The 18,591-nt window shown below is 35.2% G+C and overlaps 1 protein-coding gene across 1 annotated transcript; it reads right to left on the reverse strand.

Annotated features, from left to right (window-relative positions):
• Positions 1-1,114: 1,114 nt before the first annotated feature.
• Positions 1,115-18,123, reverse strand: LOC129938548 (arginine/serine-rich protein PNISR). The gene is made up of 9 exons (XM_056046178.1): positions 17,648-18,123; positions 17,339-17,576; positions 11,047-11,197; positions 10,706-10,870; positions 10,519-10,621; positions 10,253-10,309; positions 2,740-2,849; positions 2,447-2,681; positions 1,115-2,227 (listed from the first exon to the last, which is right to left on the reverse strand). Exons 1-9 carry the CDS (start codon positions 18,036-18,038, stop codon positions 1,527-1,529), a joined length of 2,151 nt encoding a protein of 716 aa, XP_055902153.1. The 5' UTR covers positions 18,039-18,123; the 3' UTR covers positions 1,115-1,526.
• Positions 18,124-18,591: the final 468 nt, after the last annotated feature.

Below are 18,591 nucleotides of genomic sequence, written 5' to 3' on the forward strand. Positions count from 1 at the left end.
TTTCGTAATTTCCGCAAAATTGTAATAAAAGGATCGGAATTCAAATAAGCTGATGAAAAAAATCTTTATTGAAAACTTTTTTTTACATTTTTTTGTATGATCTCGACGAAACAGTTCGAAGTTATTGTTTGAAATTTGAAAATAATTGTTATTTTCAGGAATGATGCATACTTCCTTTGTATTAAGCCATCCTGAATAATTTTTAACAAGAAGACATCTTTTTCGGCAAGTTTTTTTTCCAGAAGTACGTAAGTTTTTTACAAACATATACGATTCTAGTTTCCAATACTTTATAATCTGCATTTGGAATGACATCTTAAGACATGGAAAATATATATAATATTGAGAAGCAGAAACATTCTTGTAAATGAGACTTCAGTTAAATTCCCTGAACTACAAAAAATGAGACTTTAGGTGGCTCAAAAATGAATTAAAAGTGTATTCGCAAGTAATGGCAGCTAAGTCAACGTGCATTAAAATGTACATGAAATTGCCTCCCTAGTAATTTATAACTTTGTGGAGGCGTAACAGTTAAAAGTTTAAAATAAACCATATTAAGCTATATTATTTTTATTTCTATTTTATTTAGACCCAATTTATTAACTCTTACTCAGTCGAAAAGTGAATCATAAAAAATAAATAGCAAATATCTTACCTTCCACCAATATATCCATTACAAAAAAAAATAACACTCAGATGAAAAACAAATTAATTAAACAAATGCAGTCGCACTTACTCCTAGAGCACTAAAACTTAAACGCCATGTGTTTGCAATGTTTACTTTGAAGATAAAAATGTAACGGTTTTTCTATTTATATTTAGTTTGGTATGTTCTCAGCTTATTTTAACTGTTTAATGTAATAATCGCTACAGATTTGTTTTTATAATTTTGGTCTGCGGTCAAACCACACTGCTACGGTGACAACTCTTTTCTGCTCACGAAAAGCATTATACTGCCTTCTCGGTCTTTTTTTTTGGTATATGCCTTACACCACCCTGTTTTCTTTCTAAATCATTAGACTTGCCATAAAATGTCTAGACCTTCCTTGTTGGGACTCATTTCAGTGCTGCATATTTACAGTTATTTCAAAGGTAGGTGAGTATAGATAAAACCAATTCGTTACTTATTAATTGCCCTTAAAGAAATAAGAATTAATACACACATTTTTTTTCTTTGAAAATATATTTTAGATTAAATTTAATTAAGGTTTCTAAAAAGCTTAGTCAGAAAAGAAAGTAAATAAAGGTTTTTTTTTAAGGCTAGAGAGATTTGAACTCTACCGTTATTTTTTTGCTATCAAGTTTTCTGAAAATGTAATATGATTTAACATAAGGAATGAAAAAAGGAAAAGGGAAAGAGGATAAATGGTCAGGCGTTTGGAAGAATAATTTTTTTTTATATTTTTTTTTGTTTTTCTTTGCGAAACATCATTTCTCATTTTTTAGTTCTGTACAATCGACTACAACACAAGATTGTATGCATGCATAAGATCCTGAAAAAAGAATTATATAAAATGAATTAACTCCTAGCATCGATCACCTCGACGACTTGAGCTGTACGTTGTAGATCTGGACCTTGATCTTGACCTCGTTCGTGAACGAGAAGATCTGGAATCAGACCGACGACGATCATTTTTTCGTGAATATTTTGAGGAGGAGTGGCTTTTATGTTGTCGATGATGTGAAGATCTTTTACTGTAATGATCATCACCATTTGAATCCGACGAATCCCTTCTGCGACTGCTGCGATGCGAGCTGCTCCTGTGAGAGCCACTCCGATGGGAGCTTTTGTGACTAGATCGCTTCGATCGTTCTCTCGACGAACGTTTCGATCGACGCGAATTACTGTATTTGGAACGCCGACTATGCGAAGTGCTTGTGCTGCTTGACGAAGAATCGGAAGATGATGTGGAAGAATCACTGCGACGCCGACTGTGCCCTGATGTAGATGAGCTTGTTTGCTTTGATGATTTATGAGTACTGCCGCTGCCAGAGCGTTTTTCGTTTTCGGGAATCGTAGCTAGTTCTGAATTGCCTATGCGTGGTTTAAATTCACCGCTTCCTGGTAAGTTCACAGGTGGAATTAGCGGTATGGCTAATGGCATTACTTGCGAAGGCAAACTTCCTGTTCCCATAGTCGGTGGTTGGTAAAAACTCGCTGACATATTACGGCTCCTAGAATCCTTATTATCACTAAATCGAGATGTGCGTTCTTTTCTACGTTTGCCTGAAAGAGGACAAACCACAGAGAAAACCAAAAAATTATCTATTAGCACAGTTCAACTTAAATGGACAATTGAATAAAAATGATTGCATAAGGTCGATGGACACAATCTAAAGGCGATTGCAAAGCGGTTCGCGTATTTTTTTAAAAAATATTTTAATGCGATACAAAGCATTATATTTGTTTGTTTTGTTTTGTTTATTTTAATATATAAAAACGCACCGTTTGAACTTGATTTTTTATCAGGCTGTAGTGGCTCACCGATTTCCTTATCAAACCGTTTTATTTTTTGCTGCACTGGACTCATTGTGGGTTCTGGTGAAGTGGCTTCTAGATTGTTTTCGTTCTTTCGATGCTCTCTCAAAAGAAGCTCATCACGCCTTTCAGTCGCTTCAATTCTGTCCTCAATTTCTTCAATGGTCTTTAAGAAGGCACGCTGACATATCCGAATGTTAGCCTTAAAAAAAATATATCAAGCGTTACTTATGAATATGTAAAGACTTTCAAAAAAATACCTTTAACTCCTCCTCTGAGTCATGATCGTCGTCAGAACGTTTGCTTTCATCGTTGGTATCGTTGTCAGATCCGCTGTTTTCACTATCGCTGTCAGCATACGCTTCTAGACCTAAAAGTTATTATTGCACTAATTCTTTTTTTTCGTTTTTTTTAATGAATATTTTTGGTTGATTATTTAGATATTTTGGCGTTAGAGTAAATTTAAATTAGGGGAATGCATTTATTGTATTTACATTTTGTGTAGAAAGCATTAAAGGTGTTGATAAAGTAGATTCAAATAATGAGACTCGACAAAATTTCGCATCATATTTTAAATTTGAATACAATTACATTATTTTAAAGGGCAAAATAGTGCAACGAGATTAAATTAAACCTAATCAAACTTTAAAGTTCTAGGTTTTCCATAAAACAATTTCAAGAAAAAATGGAAATAAATATTGACTTTCGATATTAATACAACTAATACTATTTGAAGCTATAATTCCTTAATATTTTTTACAATATTGGTATGCTATTCAAAATATTTAAAACTGATCTGTTTTTGTCAGTATATAGAACATTTTATGCAACCACGATCTTCCAAAATAAGGTGGATTGATTACTTAACGAAAAGATTTAGGTGTTTGATAAAACAAAAGTATTCAAGAGAAGGGGCAGCTTTGAAGATATCATAAGTTGGAACCATAAAGCATTGGTTATCGGAACATTGACTTCATAGATGGATTTGCAAAAAAAAAAAAAAAACATACAAGAAACGGCATTTAGATTTTAGTTGCATCTAAGCAAACCATTTGTATTTTAGAAGAATATACTTTGGAGCGATAAATTCAAATTAAAGATCTTCAATTTGAGCAGTTTGAGATCAGACACAATCATAACAAAAGAACTAGATTCAAAATACACTCTGAAAACTTTAAAACTTTGAGAAGTTGTTGACTGAATCAACACGTTTTTTAAAACACATGGAAAATTTTCCGAAACCTTACTCCTTTGCTTTTTGCCCAAAAGTTCTGATTTCCAAAACACATATCATGGATTGTTGACCAGTAAGGGGACGTTCTTATTTCGAAAATCGGACCAAAGCGTATTTTCTAGGTCTAGGAGGCAATATCATCGTCAAGTCACAGTATATAACATAGTACAGCAAAATCTGGGTAAGTGCCCTTAAATGCACGCTACACATAGACTTTTCTCTCTATTTATAAAAATTAATTTTTTTAAATTGATGGTAACTGGTGTTTTTCTGGAACGTATAACTTTCAATCTGGAAATTCATTTTCCGGAGTTGGCCTTTTTGACAGCTGTCACTTGATTTATAGACATACTCTTAAACAACATTTGCAAATCGTGCAAATTTATTACTAAAATAATGGTTCGGTTTGGGGGACGCATTGCGTGCTACGTCCAATATTCAGTCGAAATAATCGCCCAGAAGAGTTGGGACTTCGAGCAACCAGGGATCGGTTTCGCACCACTCTAGTGGATATTGTGTATCCTTGGAGACGCGGTACAGTGCGTACGCTAGTGCGATTTTCACAAGAAAATTTGTTTAGCCATGAATCTCATTTTTGTTTAAATAAGTACGTTAAAGCAAAATTGTCGTATTTAAAGTGATCATAGTCTACATGCCATTTTTGAGACGCTGCCGTTACATCATTAATAAGTCAGTGTTTAGTGTGCTCTATGTGCAGAGGGTATCAACGGTATATATTTCTTCGAAAATAAAGCTGACCTTAATGTAACAGTCAATGAGGAACTTTATTGGCCTATGATTAATGACTTTTTTGTAACCTAAATTATAGAATGTGGACGAGCTTTGGTTACAACAAGACGGCGGCGTTACATGCCACTCAGCCATCGAATTAATTATTAAAAGAAACTTTTGGTGGAGTACATTACCTCGTGTTGGTCTGTGACATAGCGTCCAAGTCCGTGCGATTTAACACCGCTGGAATATATTTTTGTGGGGTTATGATGTGAAGTTACAGATAATCCTTGGAAGATATTCGGTGTGTTAATGTTGACATACGAATTGCTGTGTTCGGAAATTGGATATCTTGGCATGAATTAATTGGAATCAGCAGCGTCGGGAACTTGCCCGAAATAATATTTTTTTTTTTTTTAAATAATCGTTTGCCACTTTTGACTAACATTAAATTGTATACGTTTTGTTTGTTTTTTAACATCACACTTCTAAAATAATAGATTAAGATTATTGCAAGTGTAAGATTATTTTTACGCATAAAATACAAGAAGGGCAAAGAAGGGTTTGTCTTAATTTAGTTATGAAATTTTGTATCCGTCCTTTAAATGTTGGTTCTCAAAAATAAAGGGTAGGTACTTATGCAGGTTAAGTAGGGATGCACTTATCCAATTATTACTGTATATATAGATTATTTTCATTGTACATATGTTGCTCAATGAATACCCGGCAGTAACTATGTATGTTTGTAAACGTTTTATTTTGTGTACTACATTTTACTGAACTATTAAAAGTATTATTACTTGTATTTAGTCTTAGTTCCAATTCTTTGAACATCGCTGTGCCAACAATATTTGTCTTAAGTAACGTTTTTTTTTGTTAAATTAACAATTTTTTGTTTAAAAACATTATTTAAAAAATCAGAAAGAATATTTATTGGGACCAAAATGTTTTTTTCTAATGATTACCATTCTGAGGATAAATCTTATAACACAAAAACAAAATAAATTATTAATATACTAATTTTATAAATAATGTTGCAGAATTTCACAGTTTTTTATCGTGACAATTTTCGAACTTATAAATTGTTAATTTTATCGTTCCACCTCTCTAAATTTCCCATAATAACAATTAAAAAGGAAGAATTACAAATTCCACAAAAGTTTCCAAAAAGCAATTGATAACTACAGCATCTTTAAATTGGCTGCACCTTTAACGGAAGATATCCACCCCTAAGATACAAATCATGAAGACAATATTTAAATCATGGGTAGTTAATGACAAAAAAGAAAATTTGAAAATGGTTAAAATGGGTTAGTATAACGGGTCCGTAACGACATTAAAAATTAAACTTAAGTTGTAAAGTTTATGGCTTAAAATATTCTTCATTTACAGAAACAACAGGCATCTGCATTAAGTAACTCAGATTTAATTTGGTTGGGTTGTTCGCAAATGCTAACTTTAAAAGTCACATACCCATAACTTTAGTAGCGAGATGGATGGGTGAGAAAAAAAATCGTGCTGCTGCAGCTCCTAAAAACCCATAATCTATTTACTTAAAACCTTCAATCACTCCTGTAAGACGCAGTTTTTCATGACAAGAATTACTCTTATACTTGCAGGACACGTGAAAAAGTGTATAGTCAGGGATTGACAGACTTACGCATCATCTATCACATCAAGGAGAGTAGTACGTGGATCTATATCCAAAAATATTCTTGTCCGTTGGCGTTCGTGTTTAATTGAAAAACTTTTACGTTGAATTATTGGTCGTTAGTTGAATTCGACGACATTGTTAAGAGAATCTCAGAGCAAGAGACAACGACAGTCGAAATATGTGGTCCAGGCAACAAAATTCAATGAATTGACTACTGTAAAAGTGCTAAAGGAGAAGAAATTTGCGGCATAAATTTTTTTAATAAATGACTAAAATTAGTAATGATGGTTTCGAAAAGAAAACGATTCGCATTTGAGTGAACAAAAAAATTAGGACGTCATATTCACAAGGTTTTTGCTGTACAATGTTATTAATAGCCAATTTCTCCACAGACATCTAACCTTAAGACCGTTATTAGCCCTAAGATTAGTATCCAAATCGGTATCAATAAATTCCTCCATAGTACTAAAAATAAATAAATGAAACAGATGGCGCAACAGTCCGTTGAAAACAAGGGCTTAGTGACTTACAACTCTCAACCATTCCTGTGTGCGAGTCATTTCGGGGATGGAGGGAACCTATTAGCAGATACCTATTAACATTCATGGCATGAATGGAACCTCAGTATTGTTTGTCCGATTTGAAAAAAGGAGACCCTCTAAACTGCACCAACTATAGAGGAATCAGTCTACTTAACATCGCCTATAAAATCTTCTCTGCCGTAACATGTGAACGTCTAAAGCCCATCGTCAACAACCTGATAGGTCCTTATCAGTGTGGTTTTAGACCAGGAAAGTCTACAGTTGATTAAATATTCACATTACGGCAGATCCTAGAAAAAACTAAGAACACCAAATCGACTCCCACCATCTTTTCATCGATTTTAAGGCCGCATATGATAGCGTATACAGGGACGAGATGTATAGAGCCATGTCTAGTTTTGGCATCCCTGCCAAACTCGTCCGTTTATGCAGGATGACCATGCTGCTCCATAAAGGTTGGAAACAACTTAAAAGAACCTTTCGATATCAAAAAAGGTTTTAGACAAGGTGATGCGCTGTCATGCGATTTTTTTAACGTCGTGCTTGAAAGAATAGTGCAGAGCTCCCACGACAACACTAGAGGCACTATATTTCAAATGTCTGTCCAATTATAAGCATATGCTGATGACATTGACATAATCGGAAGAACTCAGAACCGGTGATGTCAATGGGGCTTATGTGAGTATTGAAGCAGGGGCCTTAAAAATGTGTTTAACGGTTAATGAGGGCAAAGAAAAGTACATGCTGTCATAAAGAAAGGACATACAACACCGACGTCTTGGCCGAAACGTCACCATCGGCAGACGTAACTTTGAGGTAGTCAAGCACTTCGTCTACCTAGACTCTGCTGTAAACGCAGAAAACAACACCAGCGCTGAGATCAAACGCAGAATAACTCTTGCTAACCGCTTTTTCTTTGGGCTAAGAAAGCAAGAAAGAAAGAAAGCAATTGCTGCGGCCCGGAAAGTATTTGAATTCACACCCACAGGACAGCGCAGTAGAGGAAGACCACGGATCAGGTGGCGCGCACAAGCTAGATGGAGAAGTTTGTTGGGTGAGGCCCTAGTTCACCTTAAGTAAGTAAGTAAGTATTAGCATTCATACTCTGTCTGATTATGATTTACGTTCCAAAAAGGGATTTGGTTTATGGTTGTGAGAATGCATTTGAATATCGACAATTTTTTAGCGTTCACTAACTGTTTTGTATACAATGTGACCGTTAGGAAAAGAGGGAGTGTTTGGAAAGGATATATCACTGTACATTGGTTTTAAGTTCTTGGCCATTGCAATGACAATGTCCACAGCTGCGTAGTACGGCTAAGAAATTAATCTCTGTACTTCCTTGAACGGTCGAAGTTGAGGTCATAAGTAAAGTTGTTAAAGGAGGAGGAATGCGACTGTTTAGATCATAGCCCGTTAAAATAAGTAAAAAATGGTGAGGTAAGACATTTTAAGACAATGTTCGAGTGACATACTTTAGTTAGCGATGTTATTGTTACCAAACAATTAAAAAGCTCTTTTTTGAATACTGTTCAGGAGGCTTAAGTAAGTTAATGGAGCAACAACCCAGAGTTGGGAATTATATTCAAGTTTTGGAAGTACATATGTATATAGGTTTTTTTTATAGAAAACCCAAAAAACTTTCATAAGGGGAGATTGCTGATGCACATACCGAGACGTTCAGTTTTTTTAATACAAGTACCACTCATAGATTTTCGCAAGGGGGGTATATCTAGTTTTAACGATACAAGACAACGTTGGGATTTAATGAGCTTTTTGCAAAAACCAGTGAGATGGATATTATGGAATTCGGCAGGCTGTGGTACCTCAAACTTGTTACTGAGTTAAGTTTCGTATTGAAGCCTACAATAATTTAGCGGTGGCTTTTTCTAGATGAATCTCGTGACCAAGTTTTGTTCGTGATCATATAAATGTCGATGACATATTGGTGGCTTTGAGAAATATTAAAAAGTTACTGGAAATTCCCAACCGTTTGCTGCGAAGTTTTGAGGTTAAGGAATTAAGCTTGACTGAGATTAGTACAGTTTAGAAATATTCCAAAGAAGTGTCACCGGCAAGCAGAGAAGCTTGTATTTAAATGTTTTGCTTGACGTGGACAAACTTTAGCTTCATGTATACAAAAACTAATAAATTGGTAATTGAATACACGGATGCGGACTGGGGAAACTGTACGGCTGATCGTTGGTCATATTCTGGATACGCTTTTCTACTCAGTGCAGCAATATCGCGGAAGTCACAGAAAAAACGTACTGAAGCTCTTTCATTGACAGAAGCTTAACATATAGATTATGTGAAATTTGAAAGAAGCAAGATTTTCTAACCTTGCTAAAACTACATCATACATAATCATGGAGCATAGTTTTTGACAAAAGATCATGTGGTTCATGCACACACAAAACTTAAAGATATAAGACACCATTCTATTCGAGAATCCGTTGCTGGTGGAATGCTTGTTTTTAAACATGTACCAACCGATCGTATGATTGAAGATGTCCTGATAAAACCATAAGCTAGATAAGCTCACTGAAGATGTCTTGAGGACGTGTTGGAAATCGGCTTATTGTCGTATGTCAATATCCAAAAGCAACGCCACGTATACTTCATTGGATTGTATATGGATATCGCCATATGTGAATGTCAACTTCTAGCAATTGGTCGCCAAAAGAAAACATGATAAATACATAGTAGTTAATTGGACACACTTTGTAAAAGCATTACGAGTATGTTTATATGTACATCCAACATAAATATGTTTAATGATTTCAATATGACGTTAGCAACAAGCAATAATATTGAGCCAACATCAAACATTATTCCAAAACTTCTTTCGAATTTCAAATTAATTTTGACTTTTTTTAGATTATACATATACTTAACAAATAAATGTATGCAAATATTTGAAATGCCATTCCAGATTCAAAATCACAATAGACCTATTTTTGATGTACAAGTTCCGAACTGGTTTTTGTAGTTAGATCGAAAAATAGTGATGGAAAGAAATTTAGGGGAATAGACTGATGACAATAGTCAATAAGTCGCCTAGTACTAAACGTCTTGGTTAAAACCAAGTTTAGAAAACCAATAAACGGTAGTTTCTTAAGCGGCTATAGAAATTAATCCGCTAATGCAACCAAGTAAAGGAGCATGTCGAATGTTTAATACCGTACGTAAACAACATGAAGTAGGAAAAGACAAACATGTACACAAAAAACTACAAATATTTAGAATCACAACAGACCATGACATTACTTACATAAAATATCCAAATTTAAAAAAACAGAATTTATTGAGTCATACACAATTTTCAGCTTCCATTTAAACTATTCATGAAAATCCCAGTGGTAAAGACAATTGGGTTATTATAACAAGCATCATTGGAAAAAAGTGTTAATATAGATAATAAGTTGACAATAATGTTCATGTACCCATAAATGTAATGCAGAGTTTTTATTTTTCGTGCATTTTATACAATTTTGTTTGTTTCTTTTTATTAAAAGGACTTTTTATTCTACTGAGTTTTACGTAATATATTTACTAAATGTTTAAAACATAAATAAAAATGTCAAAATAAATGAAAATCTTGCACTTACCCAATTTGCCGGTAATAGAAGGTATTGCGCTTTTGCGGATAACTTGGACCGATGAAGCTTTATATACAACAACAGTTATTGATATTAAAAAAAGGTAAACAAGAGATTTATAAGAGCATTAAGAAGTTCTGCATTCCTATGTGCAAAACAAAGAACAATAAATTATTTCTTCATCATTCTTTTCTTTTTTGTTTTGTTTTACCAATATAAATTTCTTTAGAATTTATATCAAAATATATGAAAATACGATTGAAAACAAAATCTACCTTTTTCTCTTCTTTTTCGAATTGCTTCGTTTGCTAAAATAACTATTTCTTCGTTTGTCACTTCTAGAAGAAGTTCCGTTAAAGTCTTACGCACACCAATCATCTAATTGAAATATAAAATGGAAAAACCAATGAATTATGAATATGTCCATTGGAGGCAAAAGCACACAGCATTTTAGAGACCTACCATGTCCGCAATTCTTTCTTCATACGTTTTACCCGAATTGAGGATATTTTCTGATAGATCATTTGTTGATAAATTTCCAGGAATTATAAGTTCTGAATCGGCGTCGGTGTCATCAAATGGTTCAGCATTATTAGTGACATCTTCATTACCTGAACTTTCACCTTCCTAGATTTTTTTCATTTTCAAATTGATTTAAGGAAGACTCAATTAAATATTATTTACGGTTATGAATTAAATAAACTGGAGGATAGAGCTATGAATATATACAAAGACATAACTTATCCTTAGCGGGTAATATAGAGATAGAGACTGTTATAGAGGATTTGTTTTTAGATATTTACCATTTCCTTGATGCTACTTTTTACCATAGTCTTAAAATTATTAATATCACTCTCGTCGACAGCTGTTGTACCTGCGCTTAGAGGATCCTTTTCTTTTGTATCGCGTTCGAGTTGCTTTAACTTCTCCCGTTCCATCTTTTCAAGTCCTTCACTGTTATTAAAATAAATAATAAATGTTTTAATGTAGTTTCTATAAGAGATTAAAGAGGTTAAGTAACGTGTATCGTTAAGTTTATGGGCCCATAAAAAGAGACAGGTAAAGTAGGCGGTTAACACTTTACCTATCCCTGCAGATTCACACAACATTTTAAAATATTTAGGTAAAGATTTAATCATGATGACTTTTAAACTTGTGAAGCGATGGGGTTATGTAAGGTTGAAGTGGCTGTCCGTGATGGAGTAGGATACTTGTGGACAGTTGTTGGTCTAATTTGATACCACAAGAATCATGAGGCCTTTTTCTGGTTACTTATGAAACGTGAAAGACCTATTACGTTTATGTGTTTGAGATCGTTTAGATCGCTATAGAAGAATTCTGAGTTAGAGAAGGGCATGTACCGGTGGAGTAAAGAACTATTTCACTTTTTCATCTATACGGCTTCGACAAAAGTCATTTGACAATACGCATAGGTTAGGTTAGGTTAGGTTATAGTGGCTGCGGATTCAGAATCCACAAACTTAGGACAAAAGAAAAGGCCCATTGTGATACCACATGAATCTAGAGAATTACTTCTTACTTTTCGAACCATTTCGAGCTTTTTATAAACCGAAGAAGATATTTGATATCCTTTTTAGCTAGTTCACTGGGATTATCAAGAGAGTAGTCTCCCAGATGATGTTGGCGTCTTAGTGAAAGAGCAGGGCAACTGCAGAGAAGTTGAGAGATTGTTTCCTCTTCTTCCTCGTCCGTACAGCTGCTGCAGAAGTCATTTGAGGCTACACCAGGTCGTATTGCGTTTTTGCCTATAAGACAGTGTCCCGTAAGGACACCTATTAGGGAGCTAATATGAAGTCTGCTTTGAGATAAAAAGTCTTTAGAGTGCTTTAGATCCAGTGAAGGCCATATGAGTTTTGTGGCTACGCATGTTGGTAAATTATGCCACATAGAGTTTGTTATCGTAATAGCTGTTTCTTTTAGCAGAAGTTTACATGTAGCTATCGGTATACCTATCTCCTCCCTTTCAGGTGAAATAGGTATGACGGTTCCATTTTTAGTGAGTTCATCGCCTCTAAAATTTCCTGTGATGTCTCTGTGGCGGAATGAGATGCTTAGATTAAGCTCTGAGTACACACCACTACCAACTCCCTTATTTGTCTTGGATCCATCTATATTAAAATGAATGCTTTTGTCATCAAGGAGTTTTTGGTCTTCCCATTCATCTCTGGATGGAATGGATACCTGACTGTTCATCGATAGATTTAAATTTAAATAAGGTGCGATTAAAATCATTGTTTAGAACCAGTGCTCCACTATCGTAAACGTTCTCATTTTATTTTTTGTTCTGTAATAGTTAAATGCTAATTTTGTTTTGTATTTTGTGCTTGTGTTAGGCTATATTTGTATTATTTTTTACTAACAACTAACACAAGCACTTATGATGAGCCTCTGATCGAAGTTTGACGCTTGCTATAAGCTCACTACTTTCTGAAATTCTGAAGTGTAGAAGTTTTTTCCAAATTGGGGTTTTGGAATGTGGAGTCTATGTACTTTGGTATAAGAGGTTCAAAATGATTGAGTGCCCCACATTGTTGTTGGTCCATTGCACTAAAACGAAACCCTCACTTTATCCAATAGTGACAAACTACAAACAAATCTTAACAAACTCAAATTGATTGGACCGACAGCAGCCTTATGGATACAGTTGTTTAAAAGAATTACATTGTTTAAAGATTTTATTAACGCTTAGCGATTGGAATGCTCATATTAACTGTGTGAAGAATATGATTCCATAATTCCATGCCGCCGGACAGATCTCGTACGCCAAATCATGTCACCTGTATTTGCAGGACATGATAAAACTGCCTTATGTGATGACCCCAGATAAATTTAAAAACTGTGCAAGAGCGTTACTTTGCTATGAAAGGAACTGACCGATTTGGGTGTGGTCGGACCAGACGACTGAACAAACTCTAATGCGTGGAATGAAGAGTATGGTTGGCTTTACACCAGGGCATGGTATCACTGATAGTGTTGTTCTAGGGCTAACTGCTACTCATGAAATTTTCTCATCACTCGAAGAATTTACTGGCGTTCTTTTTTCTACTAGCGAGTAATATGAAGATTTTGGGGATGCACGTAAAATTAGAGATAATACAGACGTTGCAAAGCTGTCAAATTGGTTCCAAATTCATCCTCCATTTCCAGTTACAAATTAATAGGGAGTGGCATCGTTGGAGATGATAAAGTAACTTGCTACAATGCCTATTCTCTAGGCATGCAGGCAATGAGCCATATAGTGAGTGGCCCAACGAATTTCAGAAGTAAGAATTGACACACATATTGAATACTTCAGGTTTTTTGTGGAAAATTACCTACAGGAAAAAATGCATACCATATTTTAAACAAGTACAAACAAATTAATATCATATTCCCTTAGAAAACTTTATAAGCTTTAATTTTGTAGGAGATTATTTTTTGATACGACAAATAGTTTTCAAGATAAACCCGAAAAATCGAAAAAACCGTATGTCTCTCTTCACTGCCGCTAGAGTTATTTTATAAACTATAACAGATACGAACTAAACCATCGAAGCTTTTTTTTATAAAATTTAATGAGCTTTAGTTTTGTGGAATACAATTAGTTGATACGACAAATAGTTTTTAAGATAAACGTGAAAAACTGAAAAAATCTCCATGTTTCTCTTAACTGCCACTGAAGCTCACTTCCTATTTTTGGGGACTTTTTTTGGGTCATCACCAGACATCCCTTAGTAAGTATGCCAAGTTTCAAAACTGTTGAATTTTTTTGAGGTGATAATCTTTATTAACTGGACTACTAGGTTTTTGTCATTAGTGTAGAGTTAGATATTGGAATAATTAGAAACCAGAGAAATAATGTTAGAAACATACTATTTATGGTAAGAATAACAAAAAGAGGGCCTTAGTGGCTACCTTGTGGAACGCCATAGTAAGCAAGAAATGGGTAGGGAGAGCGCATCAAGTGAACATTGTATATGCAGCTTTTTACGTACGAAGAAATTCATTGGTTTTAAACAGAGAGTAGAAAGTTTAAAGCGTATAAGTCTATGGGATACTTTGACAAAAGCTTCTGGAGATTACGTTAACTTCGTTTCCTTTCCTTTTGGTAGTTGTAGACTTGAATCTAACATTAATATTGGGTATCATTTATTTCATGAAGAATATGCCTAAATCGATTGTGTGTGGTTTAATGCCTAATCCACACCGATCTGCCCATTTTATAAGCTTTAAAGCTGTTTGTGAGAGTTTTTTTAGGTTCACGCTGCCCTGAAACTAATATAGCAACGTCATCCACTTAACCAATCACTCTAAATACCTCCATTTTCAGACTAGTCAGAATTTAATTGACTACCAGATTTAAGAGGAGGGGAGATATGACACCGCCTTGAGGCGTACCGTTTGCATGCCTTGGGTAAGCCTTCTCATTGAAGGAATGTAAAAAAGATTTAGGCAGCTATTGACAAATAGCTCAAGAGGAGGCATTTTGTTGTGATGAAAATGTAGACAATACAGAAGAAAGAGCCTCAGATATAGTAAAGATGAAGAAATGATTATTACCGATTTTAAAGAGATTGAATCATTTATATTATTTTCGTCGCAAACAAGGTCTTAAAGAGCTCTTCAAAACCTTGTAAGTTTATTGAACATGAAGTGATGAACTAATCCTTTGAAAACGAATTAAATATAATATAATAACCCAATAACAATTGAAGAGAAGATGGCAAAATAAAAAAGATTGGGAAATGCTTCAAAAAGAACTTAAATCTTTGCGTTTATTTTCGGTACATTTGAAGAAGTCATTGTGTAGTTTCTTTAAGACGAAAGATTTGGGCTGTACCAATTGAAGTACATAGGTAAGGTTAGGTTGAAGTGGCTGTCCAAGATGGAAACGGACACACTTAGGCCAGTTTAATGGCCCATTGTGATACCACATGAATCTTGAGGCTTCTTCCTTAGCTCAATGGAACCAGCTTGAGTTCCTTACGAAACGTTAGAGGCTGGTTATACAGATATGATTTAGATCGTTAAAGAAGAATTCTCCTAGGTAATTCTTGCGTTTTCAAGCCAGAGCAGGGTATGTGCAGAGAAGATGATGAACCGTTTCTTCCTCTTTCATACAGCTTCTGCAAAAGTCATTTGGCGTGCTCGTGGCGTGCTTTCCTATTAGACAGTGTCCGGTTATGACACCTTTTATCGAGCTTATGTATATGGGATCTGCTTAGAGAGAGCAAGCACCTTGAACGTTTTAAATCCAGTGTTGCCCAGATGTATTTTGTGACCTGACACGTGGTGATGTTGTTCCACCTGGTGCCTGCCCTCCTCACAGCGTCTTGCATTGACAACAGTTTACAAGTAGCGATTAGTATGTTAGTATGTGCCAAACGTGGTAGGGTGGGCTGCACTGTACCGTTCCTGGCGAGTTCATCTGCCTTACAGCTGGATTGTCTCTATGGCAAGGTATTTTTTGTATGGTTATGGACTGTTATAGAGTAGAGTAGAGTAGAGTAGAGACAGAGTCCAGTGATTTTATAGTAGCCTGACTATCTGAGAAAATAGGGATATCAGATGTTGATATCACGTTTTCTCTAAGCCAGGACAAGATTTCTTTTATCGCGAAAAGTTCGACTTGGAACACGCTACAATGATTGGGAAGGCGGAATGAGCGACTTAATTTAAGTCGTTCAGAGTACACACCTCCACCAAACCCTTCTTTTCTTTTAAACCAGCTTTATAAAAATGGATTGACCCATCTTCCAGGAATGTCCTATCCTCCCAGAAAGATCTGGGAGTCCACTGCGACGAAGCTTTGAGGCGAATAGCAAAGCTTGCAGCTATTTGTTTGCTAAATATTTCAAGAGGTGTTAAGTAGAGCAAGGTGTCCAGTGCCGTAGATGGGGTCGTGCCTATGTATAAACGATCCGCTTATACTTAGGCAAGCTGAACGGTGGACTTTGTTTAATTTATCCCGGTTTATTCCTTTCTCTAAAGCAGTCCACCATACTGCCACACTGTACATTAAAATCGGTCTGATTACCGATGTGTATAGCCAATTCGTGATTCTGGGTTGTAAGCTCCATTTATTACCAATAGCTCTTTTGCAAGAAAAGTGAGCTGCAGTAGCTTTTTTGACTCTTTCCTGTACGTTGCGTTTCCAATTTAGTTTTTTATCTAAGACAAGACCCAGGTATTAAGCCTCGTCGGAGAATTTTAACTGGATTTTCTTAATATAGGGAGGGTTGACAAATGGAATTCTGTATCTTTTAGAAAATAAGACTAAATCGGTTTTGTGTGGGTTAACACCCAGTCCACACCAATTAGCCCAAAGTATTAGTCTGTCTAAGGCATTTTGTAAGAGTTCTTTTAATGTGTTATGATGCTTTCCTGACACTGCTATAGCAACGTCGTGCGCTTAGGCTATCACTCTGAAGCACTCGGCATCCAGACTAATTAGGATTTTATTCATTACTAGGTTCTAGAGGAAAGGGGATAGAACACCACCTTGCGCTGTCCCTCTACTAACGAATCGCCTACCAGAAGAGTTGCCCAGTTTTGAGTTAATTATTCTGCTAGTAAGCATTAAATTAACTCTTTATGATGGAGGGAATATTCGATGGTGCGTACTAAAGTGTGTAACGCTGTTTCCACCGATTTACCTTTACAATAGGCATGTTGAGACGAAGACAGAAGTCTTGTACCAATGCTTGCCCTTAAATGGATATCAATTAATCTTTCCAAAATCTTAAGAAGGAATGATGATAAACTTATAGGTCTTATATTTTTAGGATTAACTTGCGTTGTTTTTATACTTTGGGTATAAAAACAACTAGTGAACGAGTAGGAACTCCGAATTATCTAAAGCAGAAACTGTGGGGAGCATAGTGTATTTGGTGCAAGGAAAAACAATTTTTTTTTTTCAACGAGATGCTTTCGTCGACACAGATCGAAATTAAGAAGCATTTAGTTTGTAATAAAAACCCGTTTTTTGTTTCCTCAAACCGTTCAGATTTCAGGTCAAATAGCGCACCATTTTGATTTTTTGAAGTTACTAACGTCCAGATATTGTTTAGTGTTATATAAATTTATTTAGCCTACCGTATCCAAGCTGGTAGAATCTTTCGTTTAGCCGCATCCATCGGAAGCTGTTCCATAACACCCTTTCCTGGCAACATTGTTGATAGCTCAATATTTGGCTTTTGTAATGGTGGTGTTGTACTGTTGATGAGGTCTTTGGGAATAGGCGGTGTCAAGGATCCGGTTGTTATAGGCACATGAAGAATTGGAGGAGGCAGAGCTACGCGTGCCGGCCAAGGCCAGTTTTGTTGAGGAGGACCTTTAAATAAAATTTATATTTCATATAATCCACTAATTTACATTGAAATAGAAATTGGAAATTATACTTACAATATGTTTCTAAATTTGGTTGTTGATTGGCAATAGGCAACCATCGGGCAGTCGACGAGGACAATGGTGGAGGTGGTGTATTATGGCCAAATCCAAAAACCTGCACCTCATCGTCCTTTTCTACTTCCATATCGGCTTCACCTTGTTCGTCAAATGTGGCTGTTGTTGGTTGTTGTATTGATTGAATTGAATTGGCACTACTTATGATGGGAGGTGGTGGTGTTTCAGGAAGACCAGCACCTGAATCTTTCATTTGTATCCATTGCTGGGCGAGGGATGCCCAATCAATTGAGCCTGAATTAACGTTGCACGATGTTTGTGAAGTCATTTGCCAATTGAATTGATTATGGCTATTTACACCTTCACCACTTGAATCACCTCCAGAATACATTATTTTTCAAGTTTTTAAAGTGGATTTTTGTGAATTTTTACAGGATTGAAAAATTTGTCTGGTCCACCATTAAAAATTATTTTTCTTATAATAACATAAAGTCTAGATGGGTTGTATGTGATGTTTCAGATGTCAGGCCGGTTATCGTTATGGCTATTGGCTTGTAATAACTTTAGATTACGTTACGTTAAGGTGAGAAAAATCTTAGGGTTAATGCGCAATTACAATTCTGAACCATTGGAACTTACTGAGTGTTAAACAGTAGTTCTAGAAAAGCTTTAATTTATTTATGAAAGATATTTTTATTTTTTATTTATTCTCTCGTGTCTCGATTTACTGGCTGCAAGGAAATCGTTGAAAATGAGCATGATGCACACATTTAATAAAAAAAAAGTTGTGTTGTTGTTTTAATAAAGTATATTGAGAACTTTCATCGATTTTATAAATCTTTGCAAGTATTTGAAGTGTAACATTTTTCTATTGAGTAAACCCTTTATGTGCAATCAGTAAAACAAACAAAACAAATGTTCTACTGCTTCTTTTCTTTTTTAAT

This window comes from Eupeodes corollae, chromosome 1 (genome assembly GCF_945859685.1).
Source record: "Eupeodes corollae chromosome 1, idEupCoro1.1, whole genome shotgun sequence".
In the NCBI taxonomy this organism is placed as follows: domain Eukaryota; kingdom Metazoa; phylum Arthropoda; class Insecta; order Diptera; family Syrphidae; genus Eupeodes; species Eupeodes corollae.

Coding starts and splice junctions, on each gene's coding strand:
- LOC129938548 (XM_056046178.1), bottom strand. CDS start 18,038: ATGTATTCTGGAGGTGATTCAAGTGGTGAAGGTGTAAATAGCCATAAT. Junction 17,577..17,647: donor ACCAAATTTAGAAACATATT/GTAAGTATAATT, acceptor TTTTATTTAAAG/GTCCTCCTCAACAAAACTGG. Junction 11,198..17,338: donor ATTCTACCAGCTTGGATACG/GTAGGCTAAATA, acceptor TTTTAATAACAG/TGAAGGACTTGAAAAGATGG.